General features: G+C 42.3%; 1 protein-coding gene across 1 annotated transcript in view; it reads left to right on the top strand.

Moving 5' to 3' along the window:
* Tbc1d32 (TBC1 domain family, member 32) overlaps positions 1-18272 on the top strand; it is a 227906-nt gene that overhangs the window by 37334 nt on the left and 172300 nt on the right. The window contains exons 10-11 of the mRNA XM_087598465.1: positions 1420-1479; positions 13179-13269. Coding sequence (XP_087454591.1) covers positions 1420-1479; positions 13179-13269 — 151 coding nt within the window. The remainder of the gene's footprint in view (positions 1-1419; positions 1480-13178; positions 13270-18272) is intronic.

The raw sequence follows: 18272 nt of genomic DNA, 5'->3' as shown, positions 1-18272 counted from the left end.
TATTAACAAAAATGAAATTATATTCTAATAAATGTAAAGCTTTTTAACTTAACTACAGTGAGTACACTGTCGCTGTCTTCAGACACACCAGAAGAAGGCATCAGGTCCCATTACAGATGGTTGTGAGCCACCATGTGGTTGCTGGGATTTGAACTCAGGACCTCTGGAAGAGCAGTCGGTGCTCTTAACCTCTGAGCCATCTCTCCAGCCCAACCTTTGGTTTTCAGTGCATAAGTGAATGAGGTAGATTACAAAAGTAAACACCACAGAACATTATCAAGGCAACAGAAATTTTGCTTCTTCTTCTGTATCCTTTGAGTCCATGGTTAGGGTTCACAGACATACTGCGTTACAGACCAGGCAGTAAGTATTTGTAGCTTTGGGGACTGGGCAGTTTTGTGGCATTTCAATAAATGATAAGAGTTGGAGGGAGTTTCAACAAGATATATAGTGAGTGGATTTGGTTTGAGGGTTCTAATCTGCTGATCCTGCTGATCAGGATTAAATAAGATTTCTTTTTGAGACCTGTGTGTAAACCAGGTTGATCTTGTATTCACTGTGTAGTGGAAACTGGACTTGCACTTGGTTCTCTCATCTTCATTGCCAAAGCACTGGGGATTATTAGTGGAAGTAGTTCACTTAAACACCAGTATGTTTATGTTTCCTTTATTAATACTGAGAAAGGAATTAATGATTTGTTTTGAAACATTTACGCCAAAGGGTTTAAAAAAATTACAGGGTTTTGATGAACTTTGAATGAAATCACCACTGTCTAGTGAATTAAAAATTCTATTACCAGAATTCTAATGGATCTAAAATCATGTTTTAATTATTTTATTGTTTTTAGATTAAGTGAAAGAACTAATTTAAACATTAAAGCTGCCTGGTATAATTTAGCTGAAATAGCTATGGTTTCCCTTGCTTTGTATTATGCATGTATGTATGTATGTATGTATGTATGTATGTATGTATGTATTCCAATTCCTTTTACTTTCGGTCCTAAGGAAATAAAGCCATTTTGGGCATAGCCATTTATTTAAAAATGATACTCACATAAGGTGACAAAGATGCTGTCTTGTTAGAGTGTCTCACCTTTGTACAATTCTGTGCAGGTGGTCAGTATACAATTGGTAGTCTGGTCTCCCTCTTGTGTCCCTATCTTTCCCTTGAATCTTGTGCTGGTATGAATTGGTTTCCTTAGCTCTAACTTGTCCCTAAATGACCTACACCATTTTTATGTAATTAGCATTCCTGTGATGACTATGCTTGTCATTCATTGCACTTAGGAAAACCTGCTTGGCGTTGATTATGATAGTTTACACCCTAGTTATGGTGTGGTTTATGATATTGTAAACAATGGTGGAAGTCGATTTTAAATGACACACCTTTCACATTAAATGCGTTTCTCTTTACTTTTAGCATGCATATTACAGCAGAACTGCAGTACTAAGACTTCTTGAAAAGAAATATAAGTGTCTGGTAAGCTCCACATCTGTTTTTATGATGAGAAATCGTATTACACAGAGACATGTGATGCGGTGCCTTCAATATGCAAAGCTGAGTGGCAGTGATTAATAGTGGGCAATGAAGCAATCCCATTTGCTGTGACCGGAAACCACCATTCTATGAGATGTACAGAGATAAAAGCTGAGTCTCAAGGTGCAAGAAGGGAAGCAGTTAGCAAATTGGCCGTATTTTTTAGTACCGACATGTGATTTGACTTGGGTCAGTTGTTACTAAGGGAGTCACTTCTATAAAATATACCAATATACTCGAGTGACAGTTCATGAAAAAGACTCTGTCAGAAATGTTTCTGTGTTTGCAAAAGTTGCTCTAAATGATACCAAATAGAGATGGATATTATAAATGTCTTATCCCCCCTCAAAAAAAACAAGCCCCCAAACCTGTGTTTATTGCCATTATGCAACAATGTATAAGGATACGGAAAGAAATTGAAAAGAAATCAGTAAACCATAATACTTGACAAGTATGAAAACATAAATTAGAAAGAGTTGAAGAAGGTAGTGATTACAGTGTAGGTATTGAGGCAGAACCTCGACTCTAGACGGTGTTAGGAGGCAGGACAAAACAAAATGACCAGAAAGACAGGTTCCACTAAAAAGCAAAAGAAACACATAGACGCAGAGACTCATGCACTTTCACACACAGAAATGTTATAAAAGCAGCTGTAAGAAAACAAAACAGAACAAAAAAAACCAAACCAAAATTAAAAAAAAAAAACCCTCCAAAAATACCATTGTGTTTGTTTTGGGGAGGAGTCAGCTTTGAAAGATTAGCAACCAAAACTTTGTTTGTTTTGTGTTGGTCAACTATTTCTGGGCATGGGGCCTGCCCTTAAGTGTTATTTATGTACCCAATGATAAAACTCTTTTTTCCTTTGTGAATGGTTATCAATTGGGGATAGCTTCTGGGTTAGGGATAGAGGCGTGTGTCCACTTTCCCTCTCAGCGTTGGGACTCTGGCTTATTGTAGGCCCCGTGCTCTGCCATAGTCTCCGTGAGGTTTTATGCGCATCAGTCATGTTGTGTCTACAAGGTCTTGGTCCCTTGGTGTCTTCCCTCTCCGCTGACTTTTACAATCTTCACGTCTCTTCTTCTGCAGAGTCCCCAGAGCCCTGAGGGGAGGAGTTTGATGGAGACCTCCCCTTTAGGATTAAGTGTTCCAAGGGCTCTCACTCCCTGGTCTCTGGTTTATCTGGTCTCAGGAGTTTGGCCACTCAAGCTGTGTTAGGTATGGGTTCCATCTTATAGACTGGGCCTTAAATCCAGTCAAATATTGATTTCTGTCCTAGTTAGGGTTACTATTGCTTGGATTAAATATCACGATCATAAGCAACTTGGGCAGGAAAGGGCTTATTTCACTCACAGATCTATATAATAATTAATCATCAAAAGCAGTGAGAGCAAGAACTTTACAGGGTAGGAACCCAGAGTCTAAAGCTGATGCAGAAGCCATGGAACAGTGTGCTCACTGGACTGCTCCTCATGGATTACTCAGTGTGTTCTTATAAAACCCAGGAACACCAGCCCAGAGATGGCACTAACCACAATGGGCTGTGCTGTTTAGTTCACCATTGATCACTAAGAAAATGCCTTACATTCAGATCTAATGGAGGCATTTTCTCAATTGTGGTTCCCTTTCTGATGTCAAGTTGACGTAAAACTAGCTAGTGCAGTCAGGAAAGGGGCTGTTTGGCTTAGTCTTCCACAGCCTTGTTCATAATAAAGGAAGTCAGGACAGGACCTCAGATAGGGCAGCAACCTGGATTTAGGAGCTGATGCAGAAGCCACGGAGCAATACTGCTTACTGGCTTGCTTCTCATGGCTTGCTTTCTTACAGAAGACTACTAGCTCAGTGGTGACATTACCCAAAAGGGGCTAATTAAGAAACTTACTAATTAAGAAAATGACCTACGGGCTGGGGATTTAGCTCAGTGGTAGAGCGCTTGCCTAGGAAGCGCAAGGCCCTGGGTTCGGTTCCCAGCTCCGAAAAAAAGAACCAAAAAAAAAAAAAAAAAAAAAAAAAGAAAATGACCTACAGGGTTGACAACAGCCCATTCTCATGAAGGCATTTTCTCAGTTGAGGCTACCTCCTCCACGATGCCTCTAGCTTGTGTCAAGTTGACAGGAAACCAGACAGCATGGTTACTCCTCCAACTTTTGTGCCACTGTTGCCCCAGCATATCTTGCATGCAGGTCAGCATTGTGGATCAAAGGGTTTGTAGCTGGCTTGGTGTTTACCCTCCTTCTCTCATATGTGTGCACAGTACCTTCCAGTACCTTGAACACTACTCAGTTGGGTTGAAGGCTGTAGGTAGGCACCAGCTTGAATTCTTCATGCTCAGTGAATTATGTGGGTGCTGTCTTCAGCAACAGGGCCTTGCCATCAGTGTGTGGAGAACAGACAATAGTTTTGGCAGTAGTGTGTGGTTTTGGGGGTTCCAGGGGACCCTTTGCCCAATAATTCAATTAGATGTAACCCATTCCTGGCACTGGAAATTTCATTTGGTCGTGAGGTATGTTTAGTTGGGGTTTCCTCTCTCCTGTTCGGTGGTGATTCTAATTATATTTCTCTTGTGTGTGTACAAGCTTCTACTGTAGTGGGTTTTCATATGAACACTCAAATGGCCCTCAGTTTTAGTTTCCCTCCCTGCCTCCTCTTCCTTACCCACTTCTATCTCCCGCTTTTCATTTTATCCTCTTTTTCCAGGGTCCCTTGCCCTCCATTCATCAATAACTATTCATTCTATTTTCCTTTCCTGTGGAACACAATCTTCCCTTCTCCATAGTGCCTTACTCTGTACGTACTCTGTGGTTGTACAAATTGTACCCTGCTTATCGAAGACTTAAAAGCTAACATCCACATTAAGTAACTTTTGTATTTTGGGGTCTGGGCTACCCTACTCAGGATGATTTTTCTAGCTCTATCCAATTAACTGTGAATTTCCTGATTTCAAGCAACTGCTATTTTAGATCACTTTGGGTGACAGTCTCATTTTGTTGGAAAATGTGTTGAGAGTTGGACTACAGTGTAGCGTTAACGCACCAAAGGAACAGTTAAGAGGCTGGAAAGTAAACAAAAAAAAATGATGGAAGTGTAAGTTAAGACAGTGCCAGCAAATTGGGTAAAAAGATGGTTCGGGAATGCCATATTTAGGAGGCAGGATTTAGAGACCGTGGCTTTTGAATGGGCAACCAGCAGAGCCTTGGATAATGGAATGATTGACCCCTTAGCTGAGGAAAGTGACACAGTAGGAGGAGAACATTTCCTGGGGAAGTTGATGGTGCTTGGATGTGGTCGGTTTGGGTGCATAGACTGTGATATACACACTTCACCAGGCATAGGTCTGGACCTCAGAAGTGTGAGTTAGGCAAGGCGGAAGTGGAGAAAGACTCTCAGGACGACCTGGGGACTTGATTTTCTGGGACGATGCCCAGGACCTTGCAGTTGTACTTCAGGCTGTCAGGCTTTACAACAAAAAGAGAGAGGATGGAGTAAAAGAGAAGACGTGTTCAGAGGCCTAAGGACCACGAAAGGGTAGGTCCTAGCTGTCTGTTTCCATTTGGGTCCCTGCAGGCCAGTTTACATCTTGCAGGATTACCTCGTGATAAGATGAGTGACATTGTCTATGGAAAGGTCCTTTAGAGCCTCCGTGCCTAGATTATCTGACTGGGGTCAGACTATTGATCTGGGGTCTCAGATGAGTAGATGGAAAGCAGATGCGCAGTGTGAACATCTATATTTGTGGAAACTGTTTAGGTATATGGAAAGCCTTCTTACCATTCTTTTTTTTTTTTTTTTTTTTTTTTATTAACTTGAGTATTTCTTATATACATTTCGAGTGTTATTCCCTTTCCCGGTTTCCGGGCAAACATCCCCCTCCCCCCTCCCCTTCCTTATGGGTGTTCCCCTCCCAACCCTCCCCCCATTGCCGCCCTCCCCCCATAGACTAGTTCACTGTGGGTTCAGTCTTAGCAGGACCCAGGGCTTCCCCTTCCACTGGTGCTCTTACTAGGATATTCATTGCTACCTATGGGGTCAGAGTCCAGGGTCAGTCCATGTATAGTCTTTAGGTAGTGGCTTAGTCCCTGGAAGCTCTGGTTGCTTGGCATTGTTGTACTTTTGGGGTCTCGAGCCCCTTCAAGCTCTTCCAGTTCTTTCTCTGATTCCTTCAATAGGGGACCTATTCTCAGTTCAGTGGTTTGCTGCTGGCATTCGCCTCTATATTTGCTGTATTCTGGCTGTGTCTCTCAGGAGCGATCTACATCCGGCTCCTGTCGGTCTGCACTTCTTTGCTTCATCCATCTTGTCTAATTGGGTGGCTGTATATGTATGGGCCACATGTGGGGCAGGCTCTGAATGGGTGTTCCTTCAGTCTCTGTTTTAATCTTTGCCTCTCCCTTCCCTGCCAAGGGTATTCTTTTTCCTCATTTAAAGAAGGAGTGAAGCATTCACATTTTGATCATCCGTCTTGAGTTTCGTTTGTTCTAGGGATCTAGGGTAATTCAAGCATTTGGGCTAATAGCCACTTATCAATGAGTGCATACCATGTATGTCTTTCTGTGATTGGGTTAGCTCACTCAGGATGATATTTTCCAGTTCCAACCATTTGCCTACGAATTTCATAAACTCGTTGTTTTTGATAGCTGAGTAATATTCCATTGTGTAGATGTACCACATTTTCTGTATCCATTCCTCTGTTGAAGGGCATCTGGGTTCTTTCCAGCTTCTGGCTATTATAAATAAGGCTGCGATGAACATAGTGGAGCACGTGTCTCTTTTATATGTTGAGGCATCTTTTGGGTATATGCCCAAGAGAGGTATAGCTGGATCATCAGGCAGTTCAATGTCCAATTTTCTGAGGAACCTCCAGACTGATTTCCAGAATGGTTTTACCAGTCTGCAATCCCACCAACAATGGAGGAGTGTTCCTCTTTCTCCACATCCTCGCCAGCATCTGCTGTCACCTGAGTTTTTGATCTTAGCCAATCGCACTGGTGTGAGGTGAAATCTCAGGGTTGTTTTGATTTGCATTTCCCTTATGACTAAAGATGTTGAACATTTCTTTAGGTGTTTCTCAGCCATTCGGCATTCCTCAGCTGTGAATTCTTTGTTTAGCTCTGAACCCCAATTTTTAATAGGGTTATTTGTTTCCCTGCGGTCTAACTTCTTGAGTTCTTTGTATATTTTGGAAATAAGGCCTCTATCTGTTGTAGGATTGGTAAAGATCTTTTCCCAATCTGTTGGTTGCCGTTTTGTCCTAACCACAGTGTCCTTTGCCTTACAGAAGCTTTGCAGTTTTATGAGATCCCATTTGTCGATTCTTGATCTTAGAGCATAAGCCATTGGTGTTTTGTTCAGGAAATTTTTTCCAGTGCCCATGTGTTCCAGATGCTTCCCTAGTTTTTCTTCTATTAGTTTGAGTGTGTCTGGTTTGATGTGGAGGTCCTTGATCCACTTGGACTTAAGCTTTGTACAGGGTGATAAGCATGGATCGATCTGCATTCTTCTACATGTTGCCCTCCAGTTGAACCAGCACCATTTGCTGAAAATGCTATCTTTTTTCCATTGGATGGTTTTGGCTCCTTTGTCAAAAATCAAGTGACCATAGGTGTGTGGGTTCATTTCTGGGTCTTCAATTCTATTCCATTGGTCTATCTGTCTGTCTCTGTACCAATACCATGCAGTTTTTATCACTATTGCTCTGTAATACTGCTTGAGTTCAGGGATAGTGATTCCACCTGAAGTCCTTTTATTGTTGAGGATAGCTTTAGCTATCCTGGGTTTTTTGTTATTACAGATGAATTTGCAAATTGTTCTGTCTAACTCTTTGAAGAATTGGATTGGTATTTTGATGGGGATTGCATTGAATCTGTAGATTGCTTTTGGTAAAATGGCCATTTTTACCATATTAATCCTGCCAATCCATGAGCATGGGAGATCTTTCCATCTTCTGAGGTCTTCTTCAATTTCTTTCCTCAGTGTCTTGAAGTTCTTATTGTACAGATCTTTTACTTGCTTGGTTAAAGTCACACCGAGGTACTTTATATTATTTGGGTCTATTATGAAGGGTGTCGTTTCCCTAATTTCTTTCTCGGCTTGTTTCTCTTTTGTATAGAGGAAGGCAACTGATTTATTTGAGTTAATTTTATACCCAGCCACTTTGCTGAAGTTGTTTATCAGCTTTAGTAGTTCTCTGGTGGAACTTTTGGGATCACTTAAATATACTATCATGTCATCTGCAAATAGTGATATTTTGACCTCTTCTTTTCCGATCTGTATCCCTTTGATCTCCTTTTGTTGTCTGATTGCTCTGGCTAGAACTTCAAGAACTATATTGAATAAGTAGGGAGAGAGTGGGCAGCCTTGTCTAGTCCCTGATTTTAGTGGGATTGCTTCAAGTTTCTCTCCATTTAGTTTAATGTTAGCAACTGGTTTGCTGTATATGGCTTTTACTATGTTTAGGTATGGGCCTTGAATTCCTATTCTTTCCAGGACTTTTATCATGAAGGGGTGTTGAATTTTGTCAAATGCTTTCTCAGCATCTAATGAAATGATCATGTGGTTCTGTTCTTTCAGTTTGTTTATATAATGGATCACGTTGATGGTTTTCCGTATATTAAACCATCCCTGCATGCCTGGGATGAAGCCTACTTGATCATGGTGGATGATTGTTTTGATGTGCTCTTGAATTCGGTTTGCCAGAATTTTATTGAGTATTTTTGCGTCGATATTCATAAGGGAAATTGGTCTGAAGTTCTCTTTCTTTGTTGTGTCTTTGTGTGGTTTAGGTATAAGAGTAATTGTGGCTTCATAGAAGGAATTCGGTAGGGCTCCATCTGTTTCAATTTTGTGGAATAGTTTGGATAATATTGGTATGAGGTCTTCTATGAAGGTTTGATAGAATTCTGCACTAAACCCGTCTGGACCTGGGCTCTTTTTGGTTGGGAGACCTTTAATGACTGCTTCTATTTCCTTAGGAGTTATGGGGTTGTTTAACTGGTTTATCTGTTCCTGATTTAACTTCGATACCTGGTATCTGTCTAGGAAATTGTCCATTTCCTGAAGATTTTCAAATTTTGTTGAATATAGGTTTTTATAGTAAGATCTGATGATTTTTAGAATTTCCTCCGAATCTGTAGTTATGTCTCCCTTTTCATTTCTGATTTTGTTAATTTGGACACACTCTCTGTGTCCTCTTGTTAGTCTGGCTAAGGGTTTATCTATCTTGTTGATTTTCTCAAAGAACCAACTTTTGGTTCTGTTGATTCTTTCTATGGTCCTTTTTGTTTCTACTTGGTTGATTTCAGCTCTGAGTTTGATTATTTCCTGCCTTCTACTCCTCCTGGGTGTATTTGCTTCTTTTTGTTCTAGAGCTTTTAGGTGTGCTGTCAAGCTGCTGACATATGCTCTTTCCTGTTTCTTTCTGCAGGCACTCAGCGCTATGAGGTTTCCTCTTAGCACAGCTTTCATTGTGTCCCATAAATTTGAGTATGTTGTATCTTCATTTTCATTAAATTCTAAAAAGTTTTTAATTTCTTTCTTTATTTCTTCCTTGACCAGGTTATCATTGAGTAGAGCATTGTTCAATTTCCACGTATATGTGGGCATTCTTCCCTTATTGTTATTGAAGACCAGTTTTAGGCCGTGGTGGTCCGATAGCACGCATGGGATTATTTCTATCTTTCTGTACCTGTTGAGGCCCGTTTTTTGACCAATTATATGGTCAATTTTGGAGAAAGTACCATGAGGAGCTGAGAAGAAGGTATATCCTTTTGCTTTAGGATAGAATGTTCTATAAATATCCGTTAAGTCCATTTGGCTCATGACTTCTCTTAGTCTGTCTACATCACTGTTTAATTTCTGTTTCCATGATCTGTCCATTGATGAGAGTGGGGTGTTGAAATCTCCCACTATTATTGTGTGAGGTGCAATGTGTGTTTTGAGCTTTAGTAAGGTTTCTTTTACATATGTAGGTGCCCTTGTATTTGGGGCATAGATATTTAGGATTGAGAGTTCATCTTGGTTGATTTTTCCTTTGATGAATATGAAGTGTCCTTCCTTATCTTTTTTGATGACTTTTAGTTGGAAATTGATTTTATTTGATATTAGAATGGCTACTCCAGCTTGCTTCTTCTGACCATTTGCTTGGAAAGTTGTTTTCCAGCCTTTCACTCTGAGGTAGTGTCTGTCTTTGTCTCTGAGGTGTGTTTTCTGTAGGCAGCAGAATGCAGGGTCCTCGTTGCGCATCCAGTTTGTTAATCTATGTCTTTTTATTGGGGAGTTGAGGCCATTGATATTGAGAGATATTAAGGAATAGTGATTATTGCTTCCCGTTATATTCATATTTGATGTGAGGTTATGTTTGTGTGCTTTCATTCTCTTTGTTTTGTTGCCAAGACGATTAGTTTCTTGCTTCTTCTAGGGTATAGCTTGCCTCCTTATGTTGGGCTTTACCATTTATTATCCTTTGTAGTGCTGGATTTGTAGAAAGATATTGTGTAAATTTGGTTTTGTCATGGAATATCTTGGTTTCTCCATCAATGTTAATTGAGAGTTTTGCTGGATACAGTAATCTGGGCTGGCATTTGTGTTCTCTTAGGGTCTGTATAACATCAGTCCAGGATCTTCTGGCCTTCATAGTTTCTGGCGAGAAGTCTGGTGTGATTCTGATAGGTCTCCCTTTATATGTTACTTGACCTTTTTCCCTTACTGCTTTTAATATTCTTTCTTTATTTTGTGCGTTTGGTGTTTTGACAATTATGTGACGGGAGGTGTTTCTTTTCTGGTCCAATCTATTTGGAGTTCTGTAGGCTTCCTGTATGTCTATGGGTATCTCTTTTTTTAGGTTAGGGAAGTTTTCTTCTATGATTTTGTTGAAGATATTTACTGGTCCTTTGAGCTGGGAGTCTTCACTCTCTTCTATACCTATTATCCTTAGGTTTGATCTTCTCATTGAGTCCTGGATTTCCTGTATGTTTTGGACCAGTAGCTTTTTCCGCTTTACATTATCTTTGACAGTTGAGTCAATGATTTCTATGGAATCTTCTGCTCCTGAGATTCTCTCTTCCATCTCTTGTATTCTGTTGGTGAAGCTTGTATCTACAGCTCCTTGTCTCTTCTTTTGGTTTTCTATATCCAGGGTTGTTTCCATGTGTTCTTTCTTGATTGCTTCTATTTCCATTTTTAATTCCTTCAACTGTTTGATTGTGTTTTCCTGGAATTCTTTCAGGGATTTTTGCGATTCCTCTCTGTAGGCTTTTACTTGTTTATTAATGTTTTCCTGTGCTTCCCTAAGTGTGTTCAGGTCTTTCCTGAAGTCCTCCAGCATCATGATCAAATATGATTTTGAAACTAGATCTTGCTTTTCTGGTGTGTTTGGATATTCCATGTTTGTTTTGGTGGGAGAATTGGGCTCCGATGATGGCATGTAGTCTTGGTTTCTGTTGCTTGGGTTCCTGCGCTTGCCTCTCGCCATCAGATTATCTCTAGTGTTACTTTGTTGTGCTATTTCTGACAGTGGCTAGACTGTCCTATAAGCCTGTGTGTCAGGAGTGCTGTAGACCTGTTTTCCTCTCTTTCAGTCAGTTATGGGGACAGAGTGTTCTGCTTTCGGGCATGTAGTTTTTCCTCTCTACAGGTCTTCAGCTGTTCCTGTGGGCCTGTGTCTTGAGTTCACCAGGCAGCTTTCTTACAGCAGAAAATTTGGTCTTACCTGTGGTCCCGAGGCTCAGGTTTGCTCGTGGGGTGCTGTCCAGGGGCTCTCTGCAGCGGCAGCAACCAGGAAGACCTGTGCCGCCCCTTCCGGGAGCTTCAGTGCACCAGGGTTCCAGATGGTCTTTGGCTTTTTCCTCTGGCGTCCGAGATGTGTGTGCAGGGAGCAGTCTCTTCTGGTTTCCCAGGCCTGTCTGCCTCTCTGAAGGTTTAGCTCTCCCTCCCACGGGATTTGGGTGCAGAGAACTGTTTATCCGGTCTGTTTCCTTCAGGGTCCGGCGGTGTCTTCGGAAGGGGTCCTGCCGCTCCTGGGCCCTCCCCCACGGGAGCCCAGAGGCCTTATACAGTTTCCTCTTGGGCCAGGGATGTGGGCAGGGGTGGGCAGTGTTGGTGGTCTCTTCCGCTCTGCAGCCTCAGGAGTGCCCACCTGACCAGGCGGTTGGGTCTCTCTCTCACCGGGTCTGGGAGCAGAGAGCTGCTGCGGGCCGGGATCCGCGGGTGTGGGACTTCCGGTAAACACAGAACGTGCCCGGTTCTAGAGAAATTCTGCTTCCGTGTGTCCCAAGCTCACCAGGCAGCTTTCTTGCAGCAGAAAAGTTGGTCTTACCTGTGGTCCCGAGGCTCAGGTTTGCTCGTGGGGTGCTGCCCAGGGGCTCTCTGCAGTGGCAGCAACCAGGAAGACCTGTGCCGCCCCTTCCGGGAGCTTCAGTGCACCAGGGTTCCAGATGATCTTTGGCTTTTTCCTCTGGCGTCCGAGATGTGTGTGCAGGGAGCAGTCTCTTCTGGTTTCCCAGGCCTGTCTGCCTCTCTGAAGGTTTAGCTCTCCCTCCCACGGGATTTGGGTGCAGAGAACTGTTTATCCGGTCTGTTTCCTTCAGGGTCCGGTGGGGTCCTGCCGCTCCTGGGCCCTCCCCCACGGGAGCCCAGAGGCCTTATACAGTTTCCTCTTGGGCCAGGGATGTGGGCAGGGGTGAGCAGTGTTGGTGGTCTCTTCCGCTCTGCAGCCTCAGGAGTGCCCACCTGACCAGGCGGTTGGGTCTCTCTCTCACCGGGTCTGGGAGCAGAGAGCTGCTGCGGGCCGGGATCCGCGGGTGTGGGACTTCCGGTAAACACAGAACGTGCCCGGTTCTAGAGAAATTCTGCTTCCGTGTGTCCCAAGCTCACCAGGCAGCTTTCTTGCAGCAGAAAATTTGGTCTTACCCCTTCTTACCATTCTTACAAAGACTAACCAAACGAAACGGCAATGTGGGGAAAAAGACCCTCCATGTGACCATAGCCACGCCCCAAGTAGCATGGCCTTGTTCCGGCACCTTACACCGCTTGGAACGATCTGTAATTCAGTCCCTTATGCTATGTGCCTCTAGGTTTTCAGTTCTTATTCCTTTAATGTACTCTAGCTATCCCCACCATTTGAGACTGGTCACCGAAAATGTCACCAAAGTCAATTCCCATCAGCCTTTATCTTACTGAGGGCATCTAGTTTGTTCTGAAATTATAAGGCAGATTATAGAACTGACTTATAGAACTAAAAGGAATAGGAAGTATGTCTGTAGGTCAGGGGAGAGGGCCCAGTGGTTAAGGGCATTGGTTGCTCTTATAGAGGACGCAGGATCGCTTCTAGCACCCACATGGCAGCCCACAACCACCTGTAACTCCATTTTAAGGGATATAGTGCCCTGTTCTGGCCTCTTGACACCTGAGTGCATATGGTGCCCAAAAACATACACATAAATAAAATAAATAATATAAATAAATAAAACTTAAGGAGAAGTATGTCTGTGATGAAGGGGGTGGACGTCGCTGCTGGGAAGAATGGAGACATGAAAAATGAGACCTTCGGGGGCACATATCATTAGACTTTTAATAGCTTTGATTGACATTTAATGTTTTGGAAACACAGACTATGTATTTCTGGAATTAACCAGTTATTATTTCTTTCTCAGATAACTACAGCCGTTCAGCAGTGTGTTCAGTACTTAGAATTATGTGAGACTATGAAAGCTGATGAAATTTTGGGACATTCAAAGCATTGTGGTAAGCACTGTTTGTTCTATTACAAGTATCAAAATGGCTAACTTTCTTATTAAAAACAGCCTAGTAATGGCTTAAAATTAAAAAAAAACTTATTTAAATTTTTTATTGTATTCATTGAATATAATACTGTTTGGGTTTTTTTTTGTTATTTTATTTATTTACATTTCAAATGTTATTTTCCTTCTCAGACTCCCCTCTGCAACCACCCATCCCATTTCCCCTCCCCTTTGCCTCTAAAAGGTTGCTCCCCAACCCTCCCACTCCCACCTCACCCCTCTAGCATCTCTCTAGGCTGGAACATCAAGCTTCCACAGGACCAAGGGCTTCCCTTCCCATTGATGCCAGATAAAGCAGTCGTCTGTGACATATGGACCCATCCATGTGTACTCTTTGGTTGGTGGTTTAGTCCCTGGGAGCTCTGGTGAGGTCTGGTTGGTTGATATTGTTGTTCTTCCTATGGGATTGCAATCGCCTTCAGCTCCTTCAGTTCATCCCCTAACTGTTTCATTGGGGTCCCCAGACTCAGTCCAACCTTTATCTACATCCATTTTAGTCAGATGCTGGCCGAGCCTCTAAGAGGTAAGCCATACCAGATGCACTCTGGGAGCACTTCTTGGCATAGTGTTGAGGACTAGTGTGTGTAGATGGGATAGATCCCAAGGTGGGGTAACCTCTGAATGGCCTCTCCTTTAGTCTCTGCTCCATGTTTTGTCCACATGTTTCCTTTAGACAAGAATAATTCTGGGTTAAAATTTTTGAGATGGGTCGTTGGCCCCATCATCCCTGAGTTGGGGACCGTGCCTATCTACTGAAAGTGGTCTCTTCTCCCCTCTGTTGGGTATTTCAGCTAACATCATCCCCGTTGGGTCTTGGGAGCCTCTTGCTTCCCTGGGGTCTGGGACTTTCTAGTGGTTCCCTTGTTCCCCAACTCCTACTACCATATATTTCTATTCATTTTCCTGACCCTCTGGACTTCTCTCCTGTTTCTTCCCATATAAATAGATTTTTAAATGTACATTTATTTGAAGCAGTGAGCATATTTTCACACTTACCATATTTTCCCTTTCCTTACTTCCCATCCCATTCTCCTTTATTCCTCTAGACAGTTTGGCCTCTACGTTAATATCATATATATGACACGATATATTAAATATATATCATAATTATTATCATATATAATTAATTACACATATAATGCAATTTCACAGGTATATATGTGTATTTTTATATATATGATTTATATGTATATAGAAGTGATTTTATGTGTATGAAATGAAGGAATTAAAATTTAGAAAAGACATATTTGTCTGATAGTAGCTTAATTTCTTTGTTAAAAATATTTTATTAGATATAGTTCTTTACTTACATTTCAGATGTTATTCCCCTTCCTGGTTTTCCTGTACATAAGCCCCCATCCTCTACCCTCCCCCTCTTCCATATGGGTATTCCCCCATACATCCCTCTTACTGCCCCCCAAATCCCATATTCCTCTGCACTGGGGGTCCAACCTCGGCAGGACCAAGGGCTTCCCCTTCCACTGGTGCCCCAACAAGGCTATTCACTGCTGCATAAGCAGTTGGAGCCCAGGGTCAGTCCATGTATAGTCTTTCGGTTGTGGTTTAGTCCCTGGAAGCTCTAGTTGGTTGGCATTGTTGTTCTTATTGGGTTGCAAACTCCTTCAACTCTTTCAATCCTTCCTCTAATTACCCCAAAAGGGGTCCTGTTCTCAGTTCAGTGGTTTGCTGCTAGTATTGACCTCTGTATTAGACATGCTCTGTATGTGTCTCTCAGGAGAGATCTATCCAGTCCCTTTCAGCATGCATTCTTTTAGCTTCATCAATCTTATCTAGTTTTGGTGGCTGTATATATATGGGCCACATGTGGGGCAGGCTCTGAATGGCAATTCCTTGAGTTGCTGCTCTAAACTTTGCTTCCATATCTCTTCCTATGGATATGTTTCCCCCCTTTTAAGAAGGAGTGGGAGCATCTGCATTTTGGCCATCCTCCTTCTTGAGCTTCCTGTGGTCTGCGGATTGCATCTTGGGTAATTTGAACTTTTTGGCTATCCACTTATCAATGAGTGCATACCAAGTGTGTTTTTCTGTGAGTTACCTCATTCAGGATGATATTTTCTAGTTCATTCCCTTTGCCTATGAATTTCATGAAGTCATTGTTTTTGATAGCTGAGTAATACTCCATTGTGTAGATGTATCACATTTTTTGAATCCATTCCTCTGTTGAAGGGCATCTGGGTTCTTTCCAGCTTCTGGCTATTATAAAAAAAGGCTGCTATGAACATAGTGGAGCACGTGTCTTTTTTATATGTTGGGGCATCTTTTGGGTATATGCCCAAGAGAGGTATAGCTGGATCCTCAGGCAGTTCAATGTCCAATTTTCTGAGGATCCTCCAGACTGATCTCCAGAATGGTTGTACCAGTTTGCAATCCCACCAACAATGGAGGAGTGTTCCTCTTCCTCCACATCCTTGCCAGCATCTGCTGTTACCTGAGTTTTTGATCTTAGCCATTCTGATTGGTGTGAGGTGGAATCTCAGGGTTGTTTTTGATTTGCATTTCCCTGATGACTAAAGATGTTGAACATTTCTTTAGGTGCTTTTTGGGCATTCAATAATCCTCAGCTGAGAATGTTTTGTTTAGCTCTGTACCCCATTTTTAAAAATAGGGTTATTTAGCTCTCTGGAGTTTAACTTCTTGAGTTCTTTGTATATTTTGGATATAAGTCCTCTATCATATGTAGGATTGGTAAAGATCTTTTCCCAATCTGTTGGTTGCCGTTTTGTCCTAATGACAGTATCTTTTGCCTTACAGAAGCTTTGCAGTTTTGTGAATTCCCATTTGTCGATTCTTGATCTTAGAGCATGAGCCTTTGGTGTTTTGTTCAAGAAATTCTCCCCAGTGCCCATGTGTTCGAGACTCTTCCTCACATTTTCTTCTATTAGTTTGAGTGTATCTGGTTTGATGTGGCGATCCTTGATCCACTTGGACTTAAGCTTTGAATATGGTGATAAGAATGGATCGATCTGCATTCTTCTACATGCTGACCTACAGTTGAACCAGCACCATTTGTTGAAAATGCTATCTTTCTTCCATCGGATGGTTTTAGCTCCTTTGTCAAAGATCAAGTGACCATAGGTGTGTGGGTTCATTTCTGGGTCTTGAATTCTGTTCTACTGATCTACCTGCCTGTTTCTGTACCAATACCATGCAATTTTTATGACTATTGTTCTGTAATATTACTTGAAGTGAGACACACACACATACCACACACACACACACACACACACACACACACACACACACACACAGAGACACACACTTTCAGGTTGAAAGATAAAGATGTAGTTTCATCTTGTACACAAAGATACCAATTGAACAGTCTGTCTTCTCCAATGTTGTTGAATTTGTGTTTGTTCGAATTGTCTTGGAACCATGAGGTTCTGTTACTTTGGTCCTAGAGGATAAATCGAAATAAGGTTCCTCCAGACTCACTATTTTTGATAAGAATTGCTTTGACTCTCTGGGGTCTTCATACTCCAATGTGAATTTTGAGATTGCTTTTAAGTATTTCTGTGACACATGATGCTAGAAATTTTTTTGTTCATTCAGTTTATATCCCAATATCAGGCCCCCTCTCCTCCCAGTACCCCTAACATCAACCTCTCCTCATTTACCCTCCTCTTCTTCTTTGAGAGGTATCACTCTTCTAGGTATCACTTCTCATCCCTTCTTGCTACCCCCTCTGACCCCCAGTTAGGTTGCTGCAGGACTAGTTACAGTATCTCCATTGAGGCCAGACAAAAGCAGTCTATTTAGGGAAACTATCCACAGTCAGGCAGGCAACAGATTCAGGGAGAGCCCCTGTTCCTGTTGTTGGCGACTAAGCTGCTCCCCTGTTACATATGTGCAGAGACCCTAGGTCCAGCCCATGCTTACTCTTTGGTTAGTGATTCAGTCTCTGGGAGTCCCCAAGGGTCCAGGTTAGTTGACTCTGTTGTTCTTGCTGTGAAGTCCTTGTCCTCTTCGACTCCTTCAACCCTTCTGCTCCTTCATAAAACTCTTCGAGCTCCATCTAATGTTTGGCTGTGGGTCTCAGCATCTCTTTCCATTGGGTGCTGGGTTCAGCCTCTCAAAGGATGGTTATGTTAGGCTCCTGTTTGCAAGCATAACAAAGTATCATGAATAGTGTGAGGGGTTGGTTCTTATGAATGAGATGGGTCTCAAGTTGAGGACGTCATTGGTTGGCCATTTCCAGAGTCTTTGCTCTATGTTTGTGCGGGCACATCTTGTGGGCTTGGCACACATTTAATTGACTGTTTTGTGGGCGAGTTGCTATCCTTCCCTCCATCAGAAGTCTTGTTTGGCTATAGGAAGTGGCCACTTCAGTATCCATATCCCCCCACTACTAGGAGTCTCAGCTAGAGTTCTCCCATAAACTACCCTGGGGCCCTCCCCATTCTAGGTCCCTGGTATGTCCTAGAGATTGTCCCCTGGCCATTACTCCCCTTTTCTCACTACTTCTGATCCCCCACCCCCACCTCACTCTGCTCCCCATCCCCTCTCCCATCCAGTTCTCTCCTTCCATTCACCTCTGATATCTATTTTGATTCTTCTTCTAAGAGGAATTTAATTATCCTCCCTTTTCCATTGCATGGTTTTGGCTTTTTTGTCAAAAATCAAGTGCTTGTAGGTATGCCAGTTTATTTCTGGGTCTTGATTTGATTCCCTTGATTACCCTGTCTGTTTCTATACCAATACCATGCAGATTTTATTGCTGTTGCTCTGTAGTACAGCTTGACATCAGAGATAGTGAGACCTCCAGAAGTTCTTTTATCATTTAGGATTGTTTTACTACCCTAGGTTTTTTGGTTTTCCATATGAAGTTGAGAATTGTTTTGTTCATATGTTAAGCATCGTGTTGGAATTCAGATGGAGATTGCATTGAATCTGTAGATTGCTTTTTGTAAGATGGCCATTTTAATTGTG

The sequence above is a fragment of the Rattus norvegicus genome, chromosome 20, assembly GCF_021556685.1.
Source record: "Rattus norvegicus strain SHRSP/BbbUtx chromosome 20, alternate assembly SHRSP_T2T, whole genome shotgun sequence".
Taxonomy (NCBI): Eukaryota; Metazoa; Chordata; class Mammalia; order Rodentia; family Muridae; genus Rattus; species Rattus norvegicus.
This window is presented reverse-complemented; position numbering and strand designations above follow the sequence as displayed.